Below are 22,138 nucleotides of genomic sequence, written 5' to 3'. Positions count from 1 at the left end.
ACGCCTCCGAGGAGTATTAAACGAGTCTGTCCCAGTTAGCAACTTTTAGTAATAAGTGTATCCAATGTTTCTTATCTATTGTAAAGTGTTTATTTGAAGTTCAGTAAGGTTACTATTGCCATCCCTGTGTATTCATTTTGTAAATGTATGTCCGTATTACTATTACCCTTTTCACACTTTTATAGAGCCGGGTCATACCCGGGAATGTGTTCCCGGATGCTTCTCGGGAATGTATCCTTTCACACTGCACTAAGACCTGTGATCGACCCAGGACAGCCTCAATCACACTGATCCCAGAAAATCCCTGCAAATAAATATACATGTCATTAGTAATGGACTCCAGGGCTCTGAAAGATGACATCAGCATTTGTGAGCCCAAGAAAGATCCAATCAGCAGCTTTTTTAAAGTCCTGTGCACCCAATCATGGGTACGGGACCATTCACACTGATCGCATCCCGGGTCGATTCCGGAATCCACCCAGGTCAGGACCTCGGTAAAAATCCCAGAATGCTCATCCCGGGATATTCTTTCAAGACCCTTTCACACTGAGTTAAATCCCAGGTTGATGCGCGTTCATGTGCAAAAACCCGGGATAAAATTGTCAATGTGAAAGGGGTATATGTGGCAAATTATTCAAAGCATGTGTTGCTCTTCAGAAGCATTACAAACAAAATGAAATGGCATTTATAATTATCACTTTTACAATAAATGGGAAAAGTATTGTACAGTAGGTCAATTTGGCTATATGCCAATAGACTCTGTAGACCAGGCATGTCCAAACTATGGCCCTCCAGCTGTTGTGAAACTACAAGTCCCATCATGCCTTGCCACATTTTTGCTATTAGGGAATGCTAAAACTATGGCAAAGCATGCTGGGATGTGTAGTTTCACAACAGCTGGAGGGCCGCAGTTTGGACATGGCTGCTGTAGACTGTAGTGGAACAGTGCCTCTAGTGGTCAGATTGAGTAAAGAAATATAAAATGGTAACCAAATACTGTACATACTGTATCATAAAATTGCTGTGTTCATACATGTTAATTTATTAGCCTTTTAACATTTATTATTAGCCTTGTTCTGCCATCAATTCAGCGCAATCTATCCCCCTACTTTTGTCTCTATACAGGGACTGACAATCCCTATTTCAGATTGCTGCTGGCTCAACAACTCACACAGGCGCCCCACCATTTACGTAGGTACCTGTTTTGTAATTTATTAGAACATCCGTGAGCACTGATCAAAGATGTGCAATAAAATCTCTCTCATCAGCACAGAAAATATAAGACAAGGCTTATTCCGTGCAAAATGGAGCAGATGGCACCATTTTCTGTGTTTTTATATATATATTTGATTACTGATTTGAGTCATATTACAGTAGTTCTCTTGTAGTAATCATACTGATGTTAAGCCCCGTACACACGGGCAGGGCCGGCGCTACCCACTCAGCAGCTCCTGCAAAGCAGGGAGGCGCCATGCTGAAAAGGCGCTGTCTCCCTCCCTGCTCTGCTAAAGCTGCCTCAGCCCTCACTGTCACTGCCTCCTGCAAGCCGCCCGCAGCGCCTGTCTGACCGTGGGCGGCAGTATGGAGAGGCTGAGCAGCTCCCTGCACCGCAAACACACTGTTCTCCTTCTGCGACCTGCCCCCTCTTCCTCATGGACACTTGCGCTGAGGCATGTAGGGCTGTCTGTGAATGCCTGGATGACATGTCTTGTCCGGATCCGCCCCCTACCCATTGTCTCCTGTCAGCTGTCAATCAAAAGACGAACAGGCAGAAGCGCCGCCTCCCCTTCCTTCCCTCTTCTCAGTGTGCTGTGCCGTTGCCAGTCCTCAACACTCCGCCCCCTCTATCTCCTCCCCTCTTCTTCCATCTCCTCCTTCTCTCCCCTCCTTTCCCCCTCATTCACGAGTGCTGCACATACTTTTTGTACTGCTTTCTGATCGCCTGCTACATTTTGCGGACACAGCACTGAGATGGTGTATGCACTCGGGATCCTCCATAGGATTGCATGTTTCATACGCTCCCACAATCGGGCTGCAGCTTGTTGCAATGGAAAGGGCGCAAAATGTATGGTTTGCAGGAGGGCGCCGGACACCCTAGCACCGGCCCTGCACACGGGGGAGATTTATGGCTCAGCCATATATTGCTCAGTTTCTCCTTTTCATCAGCGACCAGAGATGGTCGCTGATGAAAGGGAACCTCTGCTGGCGGTGCCGCAGAGGTAATCAGCTGGTCGCAGGAGCAAGCTCCTGCAACCAGCGACCATATTCCCAGTGATTTCAGCCCCTATCGCCTCCGTGTGTACACAGCTTAAGTGTACTGTGGAGTAAGGACATATTCCCCCACTCATCCACTCTGAATTCCTTCTTATGCTTCATTGCTCTGCTGTGTTCCTGTTGCTAGTCATATCAGTCCTTTTTGTGTTCCACATTTCTGATTGTATCAACTTCTAATTAAGGTTCATGCCTACTTGCGCCTGCTGGGATTCTAATCTCTGCTAATTATTTATTTTTAAGATTACTTTTTTTAATAACCATAAACCCTTGTTGTTTTATAACTCCCCTCCTCCACATGCATTAATGTTATTATTGTAATGCCATGTTTATGGAGTTCTGGTATCTAACACAGTACTGTATACTCTGCTCACAAAAGCTTAAATCCTAAAGCTAAAAGTTTTTTTTTTTCCCTTAGCAATTCTGGATATAATTGTATCGTAATATCATGGGATCGGCTCTTTATTTACTGATTCTTTCATTTAAAAAAAAAAAAGTTCAACTGCGGTGATTATGAAAATGGCAAAAGTAGGGTTATCTAGCATTGAAAGCTCCATGAGCTTCTACCGTATCTGATAGTATTGTTTATGGTTAGCAAAAAAGAGAAAGAAGACTAACCAAGGTTAGTGTAGAGCGCTTGTACCAGAGTCGGTTTTGTCAATAAGCTGCTGCTTATAGGGAGTAGTCAGCTCCCAAATGAAAAGAAGTTACAAAAGAAAAAAGGAAAGCAGCGCTAGTGAAAATTAAATATGCATGTGGTTTAATGGAAGTATAAACATATTAAAAAATCACATATAAATATATAAACATAAATTTAGATAAAATAATGGACCCAATTTGAATAGTCACCAATTTGTAGAGAATGGTAAGTCCTGCTCTGATCTTGGTAAAGGGGGTTTTTGGGGAGTCCGTATTAGCCAATGATGGTATCCTGTAGATGTTATGAAGTGGACTCAACCGATGGCACAGTTGGAAATTAGCCTGATCGGGAGTCCTCACTGCTGCGAGTGACAGGTGTCCAATTTCTGATGGCAAGAGACTTCCAGGGATAAAAGGAAAACGATCAGATGAATAAGCAGGTGAAGCAAGTCCTTAGATGTTTGTAGGTGATTCCTGGGGAACAAGATTGGGTCCACTGGGCAGGCACCAACGCGTTTCGCAGTGTTCTCACTGCTTTGTCAAGGTGGTTAGCTAATAAGTTTGAGACCTACTTGCCTACCTGACCCTCTCCTTCAGGGAGAAAATGCTCTGTTCCTGGACCTCCCTGGTAATGTATGATTGCCATCACCTGTGGGGAGCTAGTTAATTAATAAGGGAGGTGTTTCACCACAGGTGATGGCAATCATACATTACCAGGGAAGTCCAGGAACAGAGCATTTTCTCCCTGAAGGAGAGGGTCAGGTAGGCAAGTATGTTTTTTGAAGACCTCACTGTTACATAGATTTATTGACTGCACTGTAACATCCTAGACAAACAGGGACTAACCTGTCATACCCCCTTTACACTGCGTTAAGAACCTGACTTATTGCCTGGGTGTGAAAGGGTTGTGCATCCTGGGTTATTCCAAGGTTCCGATCTGGGACTGTTGAGGTATTAATGGTAGACCCAGGTCATGCCTAAAAGGCTTGTAATTGGCAGGCCCAGGAGCACTTGTAGATGATGTCCTCTTCAAGTGTCCTGTGTGACCGGCATAGACCTGAAACCATTCATCAGTGTGGAAGGGGTAAGTATATTTGAAGTCCTGTCACAGACATTTTTTCAGTATCCCAGGTCAGAGTAGGGGATTCAATGTGAAAGGGGTATGACCGACTTTGTGATGGCACTGTGTTATCTGCATGCAAAATCACGGTACAAGCTCTAACCAGTGTGATTTGTAAACTGTGCTAAATCTTTGACCTCCCCATCCAAACCTAGAAAACCTGCTACATAAACTTTGCAAATGTGCTGGGTTTAAGCTGGAATTACATCAGGATGGCCTGCATGCGGCCTGATTGTATGCAGGTCATGGGAAGTTCGAACGAGCGATCATATGTGCTTAAAAAGCACATACAGTACGATCTGCTTACAACCGTAATGAGAGACGATGAATTGGACGTGCAGTATGTCTGATCTGAGGGTTGCTCTCCTAACCCGCGGGACCGCACATCAGAACGAGAATATGCACGATGTGTACATGATTCGTTGAGATTGTGCGTTTGGGTCTAATGTCATTCTGGTGTTGAAGGCCTTTACTATGTGACATTGTAATCACCACATTGGAAATGCTGTGTGGAAAGTGCATTTGTTATTCGTGACTGTATGCAGAACGCCAAAGTAAGATTTGCCCTATTGTACTGTGTATTTCAGACAGGAATTGTTATGCTTCTACACAGCGAAACCTTCCCAGAGGCGCCTGTGTTTGAGCATATTGAGAACACATTAAAAAAAAATGATACTGACCTTAAACAACCTATTATTTAGATAATTGTTGCCCCAAGGTCTTTTATCGGAGCACTAGGAATTCAAGTTTCATTGTAAAGTCTTTCACATAACTGCCCTGAAGAATTTTTACAGATGCGCTCTGTATATCTCCTAATAAAAAGGATTACTCTGCAGTGAGGATTTAGTAAATATTGTCAGGTATCCAGGCAGGAGGTCAGGATTAAGTAATACAAGCCAGTGTGTGAAGGCCCGGTCTCTTGTTGCTCAATATTCCCATGGCTAGAGCGAGTACATCTGGGTTCAGTATATAATCTATCTCCAGCTTCTAACATTACAGGACATTCACTTCTCCTTTTCTGAGAAATATGTGTGCAGGCCAGAGATCATTCCGAGGCTGGTTCATCTGGTAACTTAACATGTGATTGCTTTTGTGATGTTGACTGACATGGTGTGGTAGCATTTGTTGGTGCAGCGTTTGACAGCTGTGTAGGTGTTACAGTAGCCATTTGCTATCCAGTGGGGTTTTTAATGTCCTGCAGTGTGTTCCCCACACTCGGTGTGATAAAAGATTAAACTGACCTATGTATAGTCAAGGGGGAGAAAGGAAGGCAGCATTGGTTTGTGTGAACAGACCGCAATGCCCAAACACCGTGATGTACCCTCTGGTGGCAATTACTTGAAAAAGAAAAATGTGGATTTTAAGCCTAATTAAAGTAGAAATGCTTTGAGCGGTTTATCGAATGCCCAGTGCCCCAGGCATATATGAGTGAGAACCTGGAACGTAAACACACTCCGCCATAATCTGCCCACAGAATGCCGACTCATGTTACTGTTAGGTAATCTCTCACAAACATCACAGTCGCTGCATTCTGACTGTCTTCAGTCTTGCACAGCTTGATATAAAATATTGATCAGTGATATTCTGTGCTCAGACTTATTTCCCAGGATGTGGGTCATGCATCAATATCACTGTCTGCGTAGGGACGGAATGGGAATGACTTGGCACTTTGAGGTTTCTAGAGAAGTTTTTTAAAAATTGTCTCTTTAATAAAAGCTTTGTTCTTGTACACATGATAGACCCGATAGTAACAACTGCTTTAATTTATTTATTTTCATTGTAAAAGTATAGTTGTGGTCCGTTAACTAGCATGTAATTACGGGCAAATTATGCTATTGCCGCTTCTTGCATACATCTATAGGTTTATTTAGTGTTAAGCGGATGTCTGCCTTTACGATACACATTACTGAAGTGCATACAGTGTTTGCAGCAAATATGTGTCTACTGATGTCAACATTTACATTTTTCTGTACCCTTGACTTCGGTCACCTTATACATGGAATGACAGAACAGGGACGGGCAAGTACAGATATGGAACCAGATGCACTAAACTTCAAAAAGTGATAACATGGAGACTGATAAATAACCAGCCAATCAGCTCCTGCATGTCATTTTTCAAACCCAATCTGAGACATAACAGTTAGGAGCTGATTGCCTGGTAGTTTATCACTCTCCATGTTAGCACTTTTTGAAGCTTAGTGCAACTGGCCCATGGTGTGTTCACGCAACATAATGCATGCCGGCCAACATGACCCATTCCAGGAGGGAAAAAATGCTCTGTTCCTGGACTTTCATTTATGATTGCAAAACGCCTTTCCTACCAATTAAATAGAACACAGGTGACACCATTATATATTAAGAAGAAAGTATATAGATCGCATATTGTCTCTCCTGGAATGGGTTTTGTTGGGAGGTGCGCAATGAGACGCAATCACATAAGCCTTTAAGGAGGCTTATCTCTCACCTTTTGGGTGTAGGGGTGGCTGGTGCAATGAATCACAATGATAAGGGTATGGCACCAGTGACCGTATCTGGCTGCTTCTTTATGGTTTGATTGCATATGGACCCCTGCAGCTTCAGGACTATAATATATTTAAGTCCAACCCCTTTGATCAAGTTGATTAATACACATTGGCCTTTATTCTGACGTTTCTGCGCATGTGCGAATGTCTCACACGTACGAACACGGTGTGAATTCCGTGCAAAAAAACTATCGTACGGAAGCATCCGAGCAGGGGGTGGAGAGGGGCGTGAAGGGCTGCTTGGGCTAATTACCATATGCAACCACCCTGCGCCGAATGGTGTGGACCACTCAGAGACCATCGGAGAATGGGGGAGGTGTTCACATGAAACATCCATTCGCTCGGTGTCTTACCGCATTCGGATGGTGTGAGCGATCCGTACAGTAGGTGGGGCTAAGAACACTTGGCCATCCGAAATAAGCTTGCGTCTGAGTCGACTAGAATAAGGGCCATTTGTGTGGTCTAGTGGTGGAAAGAAGCTTCCCTCATGGAGCTACATTGTGTTCGGATGTGGCAGCAGCCGGCAGAGACTCCACGCTTTCAAAGTAATTTGGTTGATTTAAAGCTTACATTTCCTGACGCAGGCGCACCTGTGGTAAGGATGGAAGAGCACCCTTTCCTCCTTCACCTCCTTCACCTCCATGGAGAGCAATGTACAAAAAATGTTCAAAAGTTGAGATGCATATGCACGATTAGAGACTAAGTTTAAAGGAGAGGGGGCTGTATTAGCATTGGTAAAAATGTGTGTGTCATTGCTATATCTCAGCAATATATACTGTAATTGCTCTTTGTAAAAGCTACTAATGAGCAACACTACTCTATTTATAAAACCTTCTTGATTCCCCTGGCAGTCCTAGGTGGAACCCAGAATTTTGAATCTGTGTTTTTCTTGCTGTTCTTATTCCAAGTAAAGACTCAAGCGGATCAAAACAATGTTATGCTGCAGGAATTACATACAACACCCAGAGCATACTTGCCTACTTTCAAATTCACCTCTCCAGGAGAAGCCTGGAGAGGCAACACTTGGCCCTTGGATTCGCGGGCCCCGGAGATGGGGTGGGTCTTAAATGACTCGAAATGCCGCGATCACATCATTTTAGAGTTTTTGAGTTGTCCATCACCGACTGCTCCTGCAGCTGCTAGATGGCTGACAATTGTCTGTTTTTCAGCATCCCATACATTTCCAGGACTTTGATGGCCAGATGGATTGGACAGATACTTATACTGGACTATTGTATATCAATTTACTTTATTAACCCTTTGAGTGCCAACCTCTCTGTGAGAGATGCCCAAAAATATCCACTAAAATTGCCAACATCTCTGTGAGAGTTGTGCCAAATATTGGCTAAAAATGCCAGCGTCGCTCACATTTGTGTTATAAATTAAAATAAAAAGTGTGTAAGAAAAGATTAGGGGTACAATTTTCATAGGATGAGAGATTCAGAAAGTGAGTGATTTTGCAGTGTAAATGATTGTCACTTAAAAAAAAACCCTGGAGATTTCTTACCAGATCTCTCACTTTCTGAATTTCTCATCCTATTAAATGTCACCCTCTATTTCCTATATAAGGTAAATATTACAGGTCATTATGATGAATAAACATGTTTGCTTGGCAATTTTCACATCTATTTGGAAAATATTTACTTGGCACGCAAAGGGTTATTATACTGTAATACACAAGTTTTACTTTTATCTGTGTTTACTTGCATATGCCTTTCTCCAAAACAAAATAACCTCTTATTTCCTGATTCCTTTATGTTTTGTCGGTTTGTTAGCAATTACCATTTTTCAGCGTTTTAAAGTCCATTTGTTTACTTTACAAGTGGCGGAGTTGGCAGAGATCATGATCATGTTTATCCCGGCAGCGGTTGTGATGTGCATGAGGTTCCCAGTTGTCCTTTCTATAAATGGAAATCTTACACTGCCTACTACTGTTCCGTAGGGACATACTCAATACACATGCAAGTCTTATTAAAAGTCATTATTGATATTTTACAATAGACTTAAAGGCTGAGTGTTCTCTTCTGGTTCTGAAATAAAAACAAATGAATAGGCTTCTACACTTGCTATAAACTGAATGTTGCTTTATGCAGAGAAAATGGAAATGTATATTAAAGTTTCATGCACTGGAGGTTTTTGTGATTTATGTGTTAATCATGTAAAAAAAGGCTTTCTGTACGCCGCAATTCTTGCTGTCCATACAATAGCGGATCATTTTGTTCCACCTGAGCTTGGAATGACAGACTTTCTGTTTAAATTGCCTGCCAATGAGTGAACAAATAAATAGATGTGCTTGTTGGAAAGTGGCCCATTAATTGGTTCATGGATGACCACATGCTATCTGTGTCCTCCAGGTTAATCTGTACAAACGATCAGGTCTATTCAGGTCACACAGGTGCTCAGGAAAAAATGAAACCATTCTGGCCGTTCCAAGCGCTTGGATCTCATAAGAGATGTTTGTCTTTAGCAGGTTAATAGCCATTTATTCATCTATAGATAAGAGGTTAACTAACCCTCACCACTAGAGGTCACTCTACGGACCATATTACTCCTTTTTGTGCTAAAAGGTGTCATAACAGAAATTTAAAGCAATTTTGGCAGGGACACTGATCTCTTTTAAACTTGCTGGATATAGAAAGGGAGCTCTGAAGACAGATTGGAGGTACTGTAGGAGCAAAGAGGAGCATGTGGGCTAAAAACTGTCACAGCTCAAAGGGAAAGTACATTGCAGAAGCTGTCATTTTGATGGGCTATTAACTAGTGATAACTATATATGTCTTTTCTAGCAGTTGTCTTGGCATTTTTGCTTCTGGATATCTGTGGGTACTTTTTAGGCTGCATTTAAAGTTTGCAGTCTAAACAGCAAGGTAATTGTAATAATAATTAGCGAAGCTGGTGGGACGGCCGCACCACCCGTGTGTGCACTAGCCTGCTTCATAGACTGTTAGTACATTTCTGTTACTCTTTCACACCAGAATCCTTAGTAGACATGAGACGTGAGTGGTTATTGTGTAAAGGGTCGATAGTATCTAGGTTGACCCTAAATGATCGGCGTGCGCAAGGTTGACATAGACTAAAGGTCAGCATGAGTTTTTCATGCATTTTAATGCTATTGGGCCGTACTCAAGTGTTTTAGAGCCAACAGCCACTAGAGTGCCCAAATGGAGCTATTCAAATGGAGCTCTGTTCCGGCATTCTAGCTCTCATCTCCTGGGTCTGATGAGCTGAGTTCCACAAAAAAAAGACACCCTCTTTAGCACCCAAGCTGGACTTTTTGTGCTCCTTCATTTGGATGGTTTAGCTGCTATGCGCAGCTTAACCCGACCTAAATGAGTGCAATCAGTGTGAAAAAAAAAAAAATCAATTGCATATTGCCCAGCGATCTCCTGTCGCTTTATATGTGAGATCGGGAACAATACATCTTGTATACAGCCCAATTATTAGTTATCGGAGTTCGACTGCAAGGAGATGTGTTACATTAACCAAGTGGATGGTGAGGTATGAAATTGCCATGTCAACCTTTTGTATATGCTGACCTATTACCTGGATATCCTACTAAGATGGAAAACAGCTGGCATCAGCTCACCAGGATTAGCCACCTTTTTCCCCATTGAATCGCTGTGCTTTAACAAAAGATAACAGGATATTGGAGGGAATGTCCTGATGCAAATGTCAGTGAAACTTTGGAAATGCTATTGTTAATGTAAATTACTTGTATTACCAGGCGTGCTGTATACTCTAATACAGCAGGAGTAGTAGGCTTACTTCATGTTTTAATCAAAATGTATTCAATAAATAATACTGTTCCAGTGGGTGATTAGGTAGGAAAACATGTGTACTGGTAGCCAATGGTTTAAACACCCCAGTGCTAGTATAATTAACCCCTCTACCAATTCCATTAAACAATGAAAAACAACTGTGGTCCTCATTTAAGAAGCATTAAGTGGGCGCAAGATGCAGTGCACAGCTATCGTTGTTGGTGCTACAAGCCTCGATATAAAGGCATTACCTGAACAGTTCAGCACAAACCCGCCAATTTACTGTACATTGTTTTACAGAATAATGCAAAAGTAAGACTTGAGTTTGCAGAGAAAAAAAAATTGTAATTCGAGAAAGTGTTGAGACTTTTCAGTTTCCTGGTTTGCAGACGTGTCTCTCCCTCTCCCCCCCCCCCCCCCCCCCCCCCAAAATAAAAAGTGTACATTTGCAATTTGTTTGGGGCTATCTCAGATCCCCAGATACAAATAAAGATGTTTAGTACTATGTGAAATATTTAAATAGCTTGAACTATTATAGCAAGTAGTCTTCTCTGGGAAGCTACAGTATTTGTAAACTATAGCTCAGATATTTGAGATTGCTGTATCACATCTGCAATTCCTCTCCGCTTGTCACTCACAAAGAAATAAACATATTCTTTATTCATCACTTCCTATGGGAAATCTTTCTATTCTTTATTTTTTTTGTCTTTTTCTTTTGTTTAAGATGTATTTTGGAGTTGTCATTTGTCCCCACTCCAGGGAAATTAAAATGGCTACCCCATTAATGCAACACAAGTTGCCTTGGTAACAACTGCTAGCTAGGAAACTGTGGCAAGATCAGAAAAAACTTTACACAAATGACACTTTTTATGTACAAAGAGAAACGATTAGAAAACAAGAATAGATCAAACAGACTGTAAAGTGTTTATAAGATGACCACGTATTTTCCAGAACGCGTGATTGTTGGACAGGACAAGAATGTTATAGATAAAGCCATGAAACGTCAAATGTGATGTTCTAGAATCTAGATGAAGAAACTACAGTATATATGGCAATTGGAGAATTATTTATTCACTATCCACATTTTATGAAGACTTTTATGTAGCGGTTACCACCTTGACAAAAAATGTTCTATTATCTTAAATATTGAGCAGAGTGGGTAGGAAACAACAGAAGTAGGTTTTATGCCCCAAACACACGGGGCGACTGTGCCTTTATGCTGAGTGAGGCACCAGCGATGTGTGCGGAGCGATCTGTCACGGCCAGTGTTCTCTGATGGGTGATGACTAGATTTATACTACCTGGCGGTATACACACGGAGATCAGTGCTTCATTCCTAAGGGATCTAGTCAGATCGCTTAGAAATAGCCCTCACATCGCCCTGTGTGTATGCCCCATTAGAGTAAATTAAGCACGTTACTGTTCCGCCTAATTAGTTCATTAAGGAATAGCATTTTGCTGTTGGGTTTGAAGGCAATGTTGAACAAAGCCTTAAGGATAATAAGCGTCATCTTATATAGTGTATACACTATACCAGCATTTCTCAAACTGTGGGTCCTGAACCCAAAGTGGGTCCCGACCTTCTCAGCATGGGGTCTTGACTCCATGTTGCCGACCATCAGGCTGATGACTTCTCTAATCTCAGTCAGTGATTCAAAGAGTCTGAAAAATCGGTTGAATTGTCTGTTCTATTAGACTCCTCCCATCATTTTGTGCCTCCACAATGCTGCTGCCATGTATGTGCTGTCTGCTGACTACACATGTGATGTGATGTGATGACTAGGGTGGCCAATCCCGGGATCGGGATCGGCGGGATCCCGGGATTTGGCCCTCAAAACACCGGGATTTCAATCCCGGGATTGGAGTTTCCAATCCCGGGATTTCGGGATTAGACTGCGCATGCGCGCAGTCTAATGCCGGGCAGCGTCTGAGCATCGCTCAGACGCTGCCCGACTTCTCCCGGCAGCACTGCGCAGCGTGACCTCTTAGCGTGAGATCAGAGGTCACGCTGCGCAGGAAGAGGTCGCACCCGGCATTGTGATGCCGCACCGCCCGGCCAGCCAGTGCGCCCAGCCAGCCAGTGCGCCCACCCAGCCAGCGTGCCTACCTGCCTACCCGCCCGCCCAGCCAGTGTGCCTACCCAGCCAGCCAGCGCATCCACCCGCCCACCCAGCCAGTACGCACCCAGCGTCATTGACGACCCGTCCCCCCACCCAGCAACACCTCAAAATGTAAGTGATTGTGGGGCAGTCTTTTTATTAGGAAAGCCAATCCCGGGATCCCGGGAATCCCGGGATTGAGCATTTTTCAATCCCGAATCCCGGGATTGAAAAAATGCCCTGGGATTGGCTTCCCTAGTGATGACCTTCTGCAGTAACTTGCTGGGTCCTGTAATTATTGTTATTGTCTGAAGGGGTCCCAGAGCAAATTACTTTGAGGACCCCTGCACTATCATATTCTCTGATTTCCAATAAGTACAGTATATCGTCATAATTGTGTGCACAGTTTGTACACAAGTGTCTTCTAACCCTGCTATTGTTGTGTATCATCACGAGCTGAAGAATGTCTGCGTTAGTAGATATAGTCCCATCTAGTCTATTATCTCGGATAATTATATCATAGACCACTACATGGGCATATTGCCTGCCAGGCTGATCAGTAATGCTTGCCTACTTATATATTTTACAGAGAAATAAAATTGATGATGATGAATTCTGTTACTTGTTTTGTATTTCAGTTCCGGTAGATTTGCGAGGTGCCACCGTCCTAGGTATCACCCAGCTGGAGTGTTGAACCCTAATAAAATGCAGTAACAGACTCAGTAGTGTGGAGAAACGGTAGAGAAGGATGAACAGCGAGGAGGAGTTTTTTGATGCCGTGACAGGTAAATGGCAAACCAGTGTGAATGTTGGATTAGCCATTTGTTTTGCACTATGACTGTATGGTGTGGATCCCGGCTACAAGTGGGTTAGCACAAGCAGTTATTACATTGAAGGTTTACTTCTTAGTTCTAGGCAGGTGCCTTTCAGTGTTTATACATGCAAGTAATGAGGTGGACTGGAGAACCCTTTAATGAAAAGATGAGTTTTTAAGGCGTGTTTGTAGCAACTGGAGGCTTATGGGTAAGTCATATTGGGGGTGACAGTTAACTCTCATTGGCAGAGCAGACAGGGTAGCAGTACTATAATGGGAGTGTTGGAGAGGTGAGCTCTGCACCTGTCTCTATTAGCAGCAGCACCAGCCCGTAGGCTGATGTGTCCCTTTGCGCTTACCGTCACCAGCAGTGGACATCACTCCTGTCTCCACAGTATGTGCACATTGGTTGCGTGCCTTTGTGGTCAGTCAGCGCGTCTACTTCAGGTGTGTAAACGCGGTGCAATATGGTCGCTGAGCAACTTTGTCTTAATATCTCTCAGCAATATATTGCTCATTGTATCGGCTTAATATCTCTCAGCGTATATTGCTCAGAATATCATTTTCATCAGCAACCAGCAATTTTGGCTGAAAATTGCAAGCTATTCTGCCTCATTCTGCCTCTGCCTCATTTTGACTAGAAATCGCTGGTCGCTGACCAGCATTTTTTAGCCATAATCGCAAGACAATTAAGGGCTGGCTAGGTGAGCACGCTCCTAGAGATTTATATCCCACAACACAAAAAACACACTGGCGAAATGGTCACTCAGTGACCTTTTAGCCAGCGATAATGGCTTAAATCTCCCCGTCTGTACGGGGCTTTAGACAGAGAGTTTCCCACGCTGTGTCCCCAAGTGACAGCTCACCCTGTAAGGAGAAGCAGTCAGCCATCAGCGCGTCTTCCATGCGTGTCAGCGCACTCTTGCAGAGGACAGTGTGTCCCACGCTGTGGCAGTCTGGCAGGACAGCACTATAACCTTGCAGTGCTTCCTGAGTCCCTGGCAGCTATACCCACCATCCCGCTCCTGTGCATCCCAGTTTGCTTTACCACTATTTTAGCATGTCTTAACATGAAAACTGTAGCGGGACATGTAGTCCTATGTAGTTCCAGAGCTATTGGAATGGGCCAGGTTGCATATCCCTGATGTACTGTATAGGATGGCTTCCTGAGCACTTTTAAACCTCAAAATTAAATGTGATATGTTTTGTCAAGCAGTACCTCGTAACAAAATATTGTACCTTGGTAAATCAGATTTAGGATTAGGAAGCTACTGACTTTTTCAGTGACAAAAGGACAATTTTATAAATCCAGTTTGGCTAATTTCAGTTTGTGGTGTCCAGATTAAAGGTTTATATAACACACCCAATGAAGTGTGACTTCCCTGTGGACATGCAGTATGTAATCCTAGGAGGGAAACATGTTTGTTTTGCTTGTATGCTGGGTACACACCTGGCAAGTTGGAACGAGAAATCGTTTTACGTAGTTTAGTGTGTACACCCAATTGCGCTCCCATGGGTCATATTCAGCATCCTCTAGTTGTCGGTACTGTACAGTCAATTAACTAATATCATATGTCATTGGTGCACATTGTGTAAAGTGAACGGCTGACCAGACAATATATTGTTCCGATTCGGCAAGAGGTTTTTTTTAAATAACTGAATCTCATGTTTGCTTTATCCATGTCGACAAATGTCACCCTAGTGACTGGACCTAAGTTCTGTGGAACCTATGCAGTTGGAGTTTGTCAGTAGCATTTGTGGGGCGAAATGTAATAGGTTGAGATTTTTAGACTTTTGCGATTTTTGGTCAAAATCGGCCAAAATCGCTTTTTTTCTAAAAATCGCACATGTAATAGGGTGCGAGTCGCGGGAAAAATCGCATTTTTTCCCGCGAATGCGCACATTTTAAAGATGCGATTTTCAGTCACACTGAAAATCGCATCCAGATGTTTTCCCATTGTAAACTATAGAACTCGCATATGTAATAGGATGCGAGTTCTAAAGTCGCATATGGGACCTTACCAAAAACCGCAAAAAAAATAGACCAGCTTCTTGCTGGCGATTTTTACAGAACCATGCACAAATCTTTGTGATCTGTGCATGGTTCTGTCCAAAAAAAGGCTAAAAGTTAAAGTTAAAAAAAAAACGACATGGGGTCCCCCCTCCTGAGCATAACCAGCCCCGGGCTCAAAGAGCCGGTGCTGGTATCATAAAATCAAAGGAACAATGAAGTTGGGGTTCCCTGGATTTTATAAAACCAGCACCAGGCTCAAGGGCCGGTCCTGGTTCCCAAAATACGGGGGACAAAATGACTGGGGGTCCCCCGTATTTCAAGAACCAGCACCGGGCCCAACCAGCCAGCAGGGTAATGCCACAGCCGGGGGGAGACTTTTTATACAAGTACCCCCGGCCAAAGCATTCAGCCCTCTGACCGGTCAGCATGGGCTGGGGAAGTGGGGACCCCCCCAAAGAAGGGTTCCCCCCCCTCCAGAACTTACCTGCCCATGCTGAAGCCCGGGGCTGTCCTCGATGCCCCTGGGCTGTGGGCATCGAGCAGATTAATGGTGTAAAAAAATAGATAAAATCCTATTGTGTACTGCTGTGGAACTGAGTCCCAGCAAGCCTGCACCACATGCAGGGACTTGGAGAACCACAAGTCCCAGCATGTGGGGCAATAAAGGGCCCGCTGGGACTAGTAGTCCCACAGTACTACAAATAGTTAAATAAAAACACACACACACAGACAGTACAACTTTAATACACACCAAGCCCATTCATCCAATACTCACCTATGTTGACACGAAGCTTCGGTCCCCTTGTCCAGTAGAATCCAGAGGGGAGGCTGTGGAGAGAAATCATACTCACCACAGACGTCTTCAGCGCTTCCCCGGGAGCCCTGCAGCATTTTTCCCACAATCACCGTCCTCCGGTCTTCTGTTTACATCTAGGGCTCCGCCCCCTGACCGGGACTTAGGCCCGCCCATCAGCCAATCATGGTCCTTGAAAACCAGCATGCCGGGTCATGATTGGCTGATGGGCAGGCCTAAGTCCCGGTCGGGGGGCGGAGCCCCAGATGTAAACAGAAGACCGGAGGACGGTGATTGTGGGAAAAATGCTGCAGGGCTCCCAGGGAAGCGCTGAAGACGTCTGTGGCGAGTATGATTTCTCTCCACAGCCTCCCCTCTGGATTCTACTGGACAAGGGGACCGAAGCTTCGTGTCAACATAGGTGAGTATTGGATGAATGGGCTTGGTGTGTATTAAAGTTGTACTGTCTGTGTGTGTGTGTTTTTATTTAACTATTTGTAGTACTGTGGGACTACTAGTCCCAGCGGGCCCTTTATTGCCCCACATGCTGGGACTTGTGGTTCTCCAAGTCCCTGCATGTGGTGCAGGCTTGCTGGGACTCATAGTTCCACAGCAATACACAATAGGATTTTATCTATTTTTTTACACCATTAATCAGCTCGATGCCCACAGCCCAGGGGCATCGAGGACAGCCCCGGGCTTCAGCATGGGCAGGTAAGTTCTGGAGGGGGGGGGGACCCTTCTTTGGGGGGGTCCCCACTCCCCCAGGGCCCCTGCCCATGCTGACCGGTCAGAGGGCTGAATGCTTTGGCCGGGGGGACTTATATAAAAAGTCTCCCCCCGGCTGTGGCATTACCCTGCTGGCTGGTTGGGCCCGGTGCTGGTTCTTGAAATACGGGGGACCCCCAGTCATTTTGTCCCCCGTATTTTGGGAACCAGGACCGGCCCTTGAGCCTGGTGCTGGTTTTATAAAATCCAGGGAACCCCAACTTCATTGTTCCTTTGATTTCATGATACCAGCACCGGTTTTGAGCCCGGGGCTGGTTATGCTCAGGAGGGGGAACCCCACGCCATTTTTTTTTATTTTATTTTTTTTACCCAAAATCGCATACATGAAAATGCGCACATTTTCATGACTGAAAATCGCCCGAAATCGTGGCAAATCGCATTTTTTGCCGCTAATTCGCATCTCATTACATATGCGAATTCGCGGCAAAAAACGCGATTTTTTAAAGGTGCGATTTCTGGCGAGTTTGGAACTCGTCCAAAAATTTCTGGCGAGTTTGGAACTCGTCCAAAAATCGCAACCTATTACATTTCGCCCCTGGAATCATTTGAAGAAAGAAATGTTGCTGCGGTTTCCTAATGAATGGATAGGTAGTGTTCTTATACTTGATTGAGCCCAAAACATTGTTATTAATGTGTGTTGTTAAGTGGTACACTTATATTTTCTTTTGGCAATCAGATGGTATTGTATATATTTCATAAAAAAAAAAAAATTATAACCCAGATCTTTTGTTCACTATGAATACTTATTCCTCTCAGTCCCTTCCTATCCCCTACTCGCCCCTCACCTTCATATTTTCTATATGAATCTGTAGATGCTATCTCTAGCCAGATAGGCATATGAAATACTCGCAGAATCATTGCTGGTGCATTAGCATGTTCTAGATATTCTGCAGAAACTATGGCGTAAGCAATATTCTTATCAGTTTAACCAAAGGAAGAAATGGATATGTTTTACATTTGCTGTAACTTCTGAAAGTACAGCTCTGTCCCTGAATGATCCTCATGCATAGGCTGTAAACATAGGTACTCTAGGGTGGATTCTAGAATGTGATTAGTGACGGGGTATATTTTTCTATTGCCCGACTAATGGTAAGTTAGCTGTAATAAAATTACTTTTATACATACTGACTATTTCTGCGATGTCACCAGAAGACTAAGTACACTTATGGGCTTAGCAGGGAAATGTTGCAACAGATGCACTGCACATTGTTAGTTTCTGTATATACTGTACAATACAGGTCTGGGTATATACTAGCACCAGTGCATTGCAGGTAGGGGTAGAATGTTCGGGTATGCGGTCACTGGGTAGACAATGTCTAGATCAACAGTCACTAGGTCGACACCTTGAAATGGTCAACATACCCAAGGTCAACATTGACAAAGTCGACACAATCTTTTTGTCAACATAGACATGGTCAGCATGACAAAGGCTGACGTGAGTTTTTCCACTTTTTTTCCTTTTTAAAGGTGTTTTTCATATTTAACTGTCAAAGTGGGAATATAATAGTGCCTGAAGCACAGCGAGCTGTGTGCGGGTAAAAGGTACACTTTTCACTAACAGTGAAAAACTAGGTCCTCCCTCGTCTGTACTGAACAGATGAGCGTTAACAATGCACAGAATCGCTCATCGTTAGCCATGTTGCGTGTACACACTAGATGGCTGTAAACAGTGTGATTCTCCACCATCGATGGTAAAACTATTCCACATTATAAACCATTGATGGTTTTTGAGATAGCAATAGCTGATGGACATCTCTACTCCCAAATCAGAACCGCTATTTTATCCTTCAGTCCGTAATACTGGGTCCTTTTGAAAGCTTATGGGGCCTATACACAATGGGGTCATGGACCACCATTGAGGGATAATAGCCCTGGCTGTCAGTCGAGATCTCAACTGTCAGGGTTTTAACCGTAGGGATTCTGACATCAGTGTAATGACTGTCAGAATCCCAAGTGTCAGGAGGTCACCCGGTACCCGAAATGGGTGGAGTATAGCGTGCCAAGATTGCAACAGTCATTAGTCCAATGTTGGTCCATCCTTTTTATTATGTGTTCATGTACAAGTAGGAAGCCCACAGCTTAGGGTTGGCACTTCACTCCTCATTGAGTTCTGGAGTTTCCCCCCATTATCTTAATGCGCGTGTCTGCTCCTGGAAAAGTGGATGTGGCCACATAAATTGGGCGTGGCCTTTTCAAAAAGTGTATTCAAATGCCTATTGTTACATTATATATATATATATATATATATATATATATATATATATATATATATATATACCTATATACACACGTATGTATGTATGTATGTATGTGTGTGTGTCCAAAGTGCTTAATAAAAAGTGGGGGGCACTCACCAGGCAGATTAAGTCAGTGTTTTTTATTCATATAGGTCACATCAATGGTCGACGTTTCAACCCTCTAGGTGCCTTTGTCAAGACAGCAGGTACATGTTCACAGGTACTCCAAGCAAGTAGAAGTGATACTGACACATGCTAACCACAGCCTATACATACACCCCTCCAATCAATGTAACACCAAGCATCTGTGAGAGCAATCATTAATTAGTGCGCAATCAACAGCTTATAATACTGTCACCATTCATATTTTACATAAACAAGTACCCATCAAAGGCATAATAAGCAGCAAGGAAGTAGATTACTCTAAAAATACAAAGTTCGAATTTACAGATTAAATGCTCAAGCCGGCTCGCATAACCACGCTGGAGCCAAAACCTGGAAATCCGGTATCTGACGGGCACTGACTACCGGAAGTGCGTCATGCGTGTCAGCTAATGCGCCCGGTGGAACGCATAGTAATGAGCGTGGACAGTGCCAATATTAAATGACATAACGCCCACAACTATAAAGGTGCGTACACACAGGGGCGATTTTGTGCAAAATCGCAGGAAATATGGTCGCTGAGCGACCATATTGCCGCAATGGGAGTGTGCACCAGCGATATATCGCCGGGTACGCGCTCCCGTTGTTGCCCCTGTGGTGATCGCTGGTCGCAGGAACATGCTCCTGCGACCAGCTGATTACCACTGCCGGGCTCCCCCCGGCAGTTTCTTTTTCATCAGCAACCATCTCTGGTCGCTGATGTAAAGTAGAAACTGAGCAATATATTGCTCAGCCATATATTGCTCAGCAATATATGGCTGAGCAATATATCTCCCCCGTGTGTACACAGCATTAGTGCTAAATGGTGTCCACATTAGCTATAGGATGGATGATTATACAGGCTGTGATCTTGTTCATAAAATACATCAATATGAATCATGACAACACCAATAACAATACATAGACAAAATGACATTACTAAAGTGCAATTAAAGAGACAGACACTTGCATAAACAAAAACAAAATATATATATATATATATATACATACACAGGGTTCGCAAATACTCGCTATAGCGAGTATTTTACCCACTTTAGAGCACCAGGGACTCATTTTTTATGAATGGCTGGGTCCCCTGGGACCCAGCCATTTCGGCGTGCACGCTGTGTTAATATGTGTGCCAAGGGCGGAGGGATCGGTTTCCCCCTCAGTACTGCTTGTAGGAGCGGAGCGTATAGACCAGGGCTGGGCAACACCGGCCCTCCAGATGTTGATGAACTACACATCCCAGCATGCCTTGCATCAGTTTCAGCATGGCCACATAGCAAAACTAATGCAAAGCATCCTGGGATGTGTAGTTCATTAACATCTGGAGGGCCGGTGTTGCCCAGCCCTGCTATAGACTCTGCTGGGATTTCACTCCCACTATCCCTCCTGTTCCTGTTGCCATTACTTTTACAATCCTGATTGGTGCAGCACAGGTGTCCCTATTCCGACATTATGCCTTTTTCTAGTATATGTGTATCTTGCTTTGTGTGAGTGGGCAAATTGCCAATTGATTACCCCCTCCCCCCTCACCCACAATAGCCACAGTTTTGGGGTGCCCAAATCTATGTTTGCTTACCAAAAAAAATAAAAAATAGGCTCAGGCTGGCCATTGGCTCAGAGTATATGCCATATGGAAGAGAGGAGGAGGCTTCTGCATGTGCCATGCTAGGGAAGGGGAGAGGAGGCTTTATTCCGTTGGGACCCAGAAAAGGTCAAGTAGGACCCCGATTTTTGTAAGTGAGGGGTCCCAGGGACCCATAATTTGTGGGTGTTTTCGCGATCACTGATACACACACACACACGAGTGGTTGGTAACTCAAGGTCGGTATATTCAAATCTCGAAGGCACTATTGCAGAAATATATTTAAATGATTATACTCATTCAATCCCTTGGGATGTAACGTGTTAAGTCAAGCTATCCACCTAGACTCCAGTTTCTTTAGGTGGAATTCACGATTACCACCCCTTGGGTCCTTAGGAATGTGATCGATAAGCATGCACCGTAGTGTAGAGATTTGGTGACCACATTCTAAAAAATGTCTAGCAACCGGTATGTTAGAGCTGCCATTTGTGAATGCAGCCCTGATCAACATGCGGTGATTGGCCATGCGTTCACGAAAGCACCTAGTCGTGAGGCCTGTATAATAGAGGCCACACAGGCACGTCAGAATGTAAATGACAAAGTCCATGGTGCAAAATAGTTTTTTTGGTAATGTGAATCTTCTGCCCACTGTGTGGGTGGGGGAAAGTAGCCCCAATCATCATGGACCTGCAAGTCGTGCACGAAGTGCATCTGAAGCATCCCATTTTTCCACTTGACAACCAGGACGAAGATTTGGGTGATGGGTGCATAGTGGGACGCATCAACATCTGGCGAATGTTCGGGTCCCGTCTATATGCGTTCATAGGCGGTGTATACTGGTCCAAGGCCAGCGCTGGATCCGTGCCCACAATGGGCCATAGTTTTTTGTTTATGGGCTTCGTCACTGTCGATGTGTGATCGTATGTGCTAACATGAACCATCCTTTTGTCATTCTTCTTCACGGACTTATCTTGTGGGGAAGCCTGGAATTTTATTTGTGCTTTCTTAAGGCACCAATCCACAGCCTTAGGTGAGTACCCCCTGTCCAGGAATCGCCCACGTATTTCCATAATTTGTTTGTTTGCTTTATCTGTGGACAAGTTGATTCTCAGCACCCGCAAAAACTGTGAAATGGGCAGACTTTCCTTCAATGATGTCGGATGTTGGCTACTTGAATGTAAGAAGGTATTACGGTCGGTGTCCTTTTTGAATAAAGTTGAACCCAATGACAGTCCATCCTTATAGAGTTTAACATCCAAAAATTCTATGGAGTCAAAACTTATATTAAAAGTGAACTTAACAGGCTCACTTAAACCATTGAGTTGCTCAAGCATCCCCTAAACTCAGATT

General features: G+C 43.9%; 1 protein-coding gene across 3 annotated transcripts in view; it reads left to right on the top strand.

Moving 5' to 3' along the window:
• The window catches only part of OSBPL2 (oxysterol binding protein like 2), a 105,825-nt gene that overhangs the window by 43,641 nt on the left and 40,046 nt on the right, over positions 1-22,138 (top strand). For 2 of the 3 annotated variants that reach the window (XM_083146803.1, XM_083146804.1), the window contains exon 2: positions 13,048-13,194. In XM_083146803.1, coding sequence (XP_083002929.1) covers positions 13,158-13,194 — 37 coding nt within the window. In that variant the 5' untranslated portion in view covers positions 13,048-13,157. Of the gene's footprint in view, positions 1-13,047; positions 13,195-22,138 lie in introns of those variants that run through there. The other variant, XM_083146805.1, reaches the window with a different exon arrangement.

The sequence above is a fragment of the Crinia signifera genome, chromosome 6 (genome assembly GCF_055691185.1).
Source record: "Crinia signifera chromosome 6, ASM5569118v1, whole genome shotgun sequence".
Classification (NCBI taxonomy): domain Eukaryota; kingdom Metazoa; phylum Chordata; class Amphibia; order Anura; family Myobatrachidae; genus Crinia; species Crinia signifera.
The sequence above is the reverse complement of the archived record's forward strand: the minus strand, read 5'-3'. Positions and strand labels throughout refer to the sequence as shown.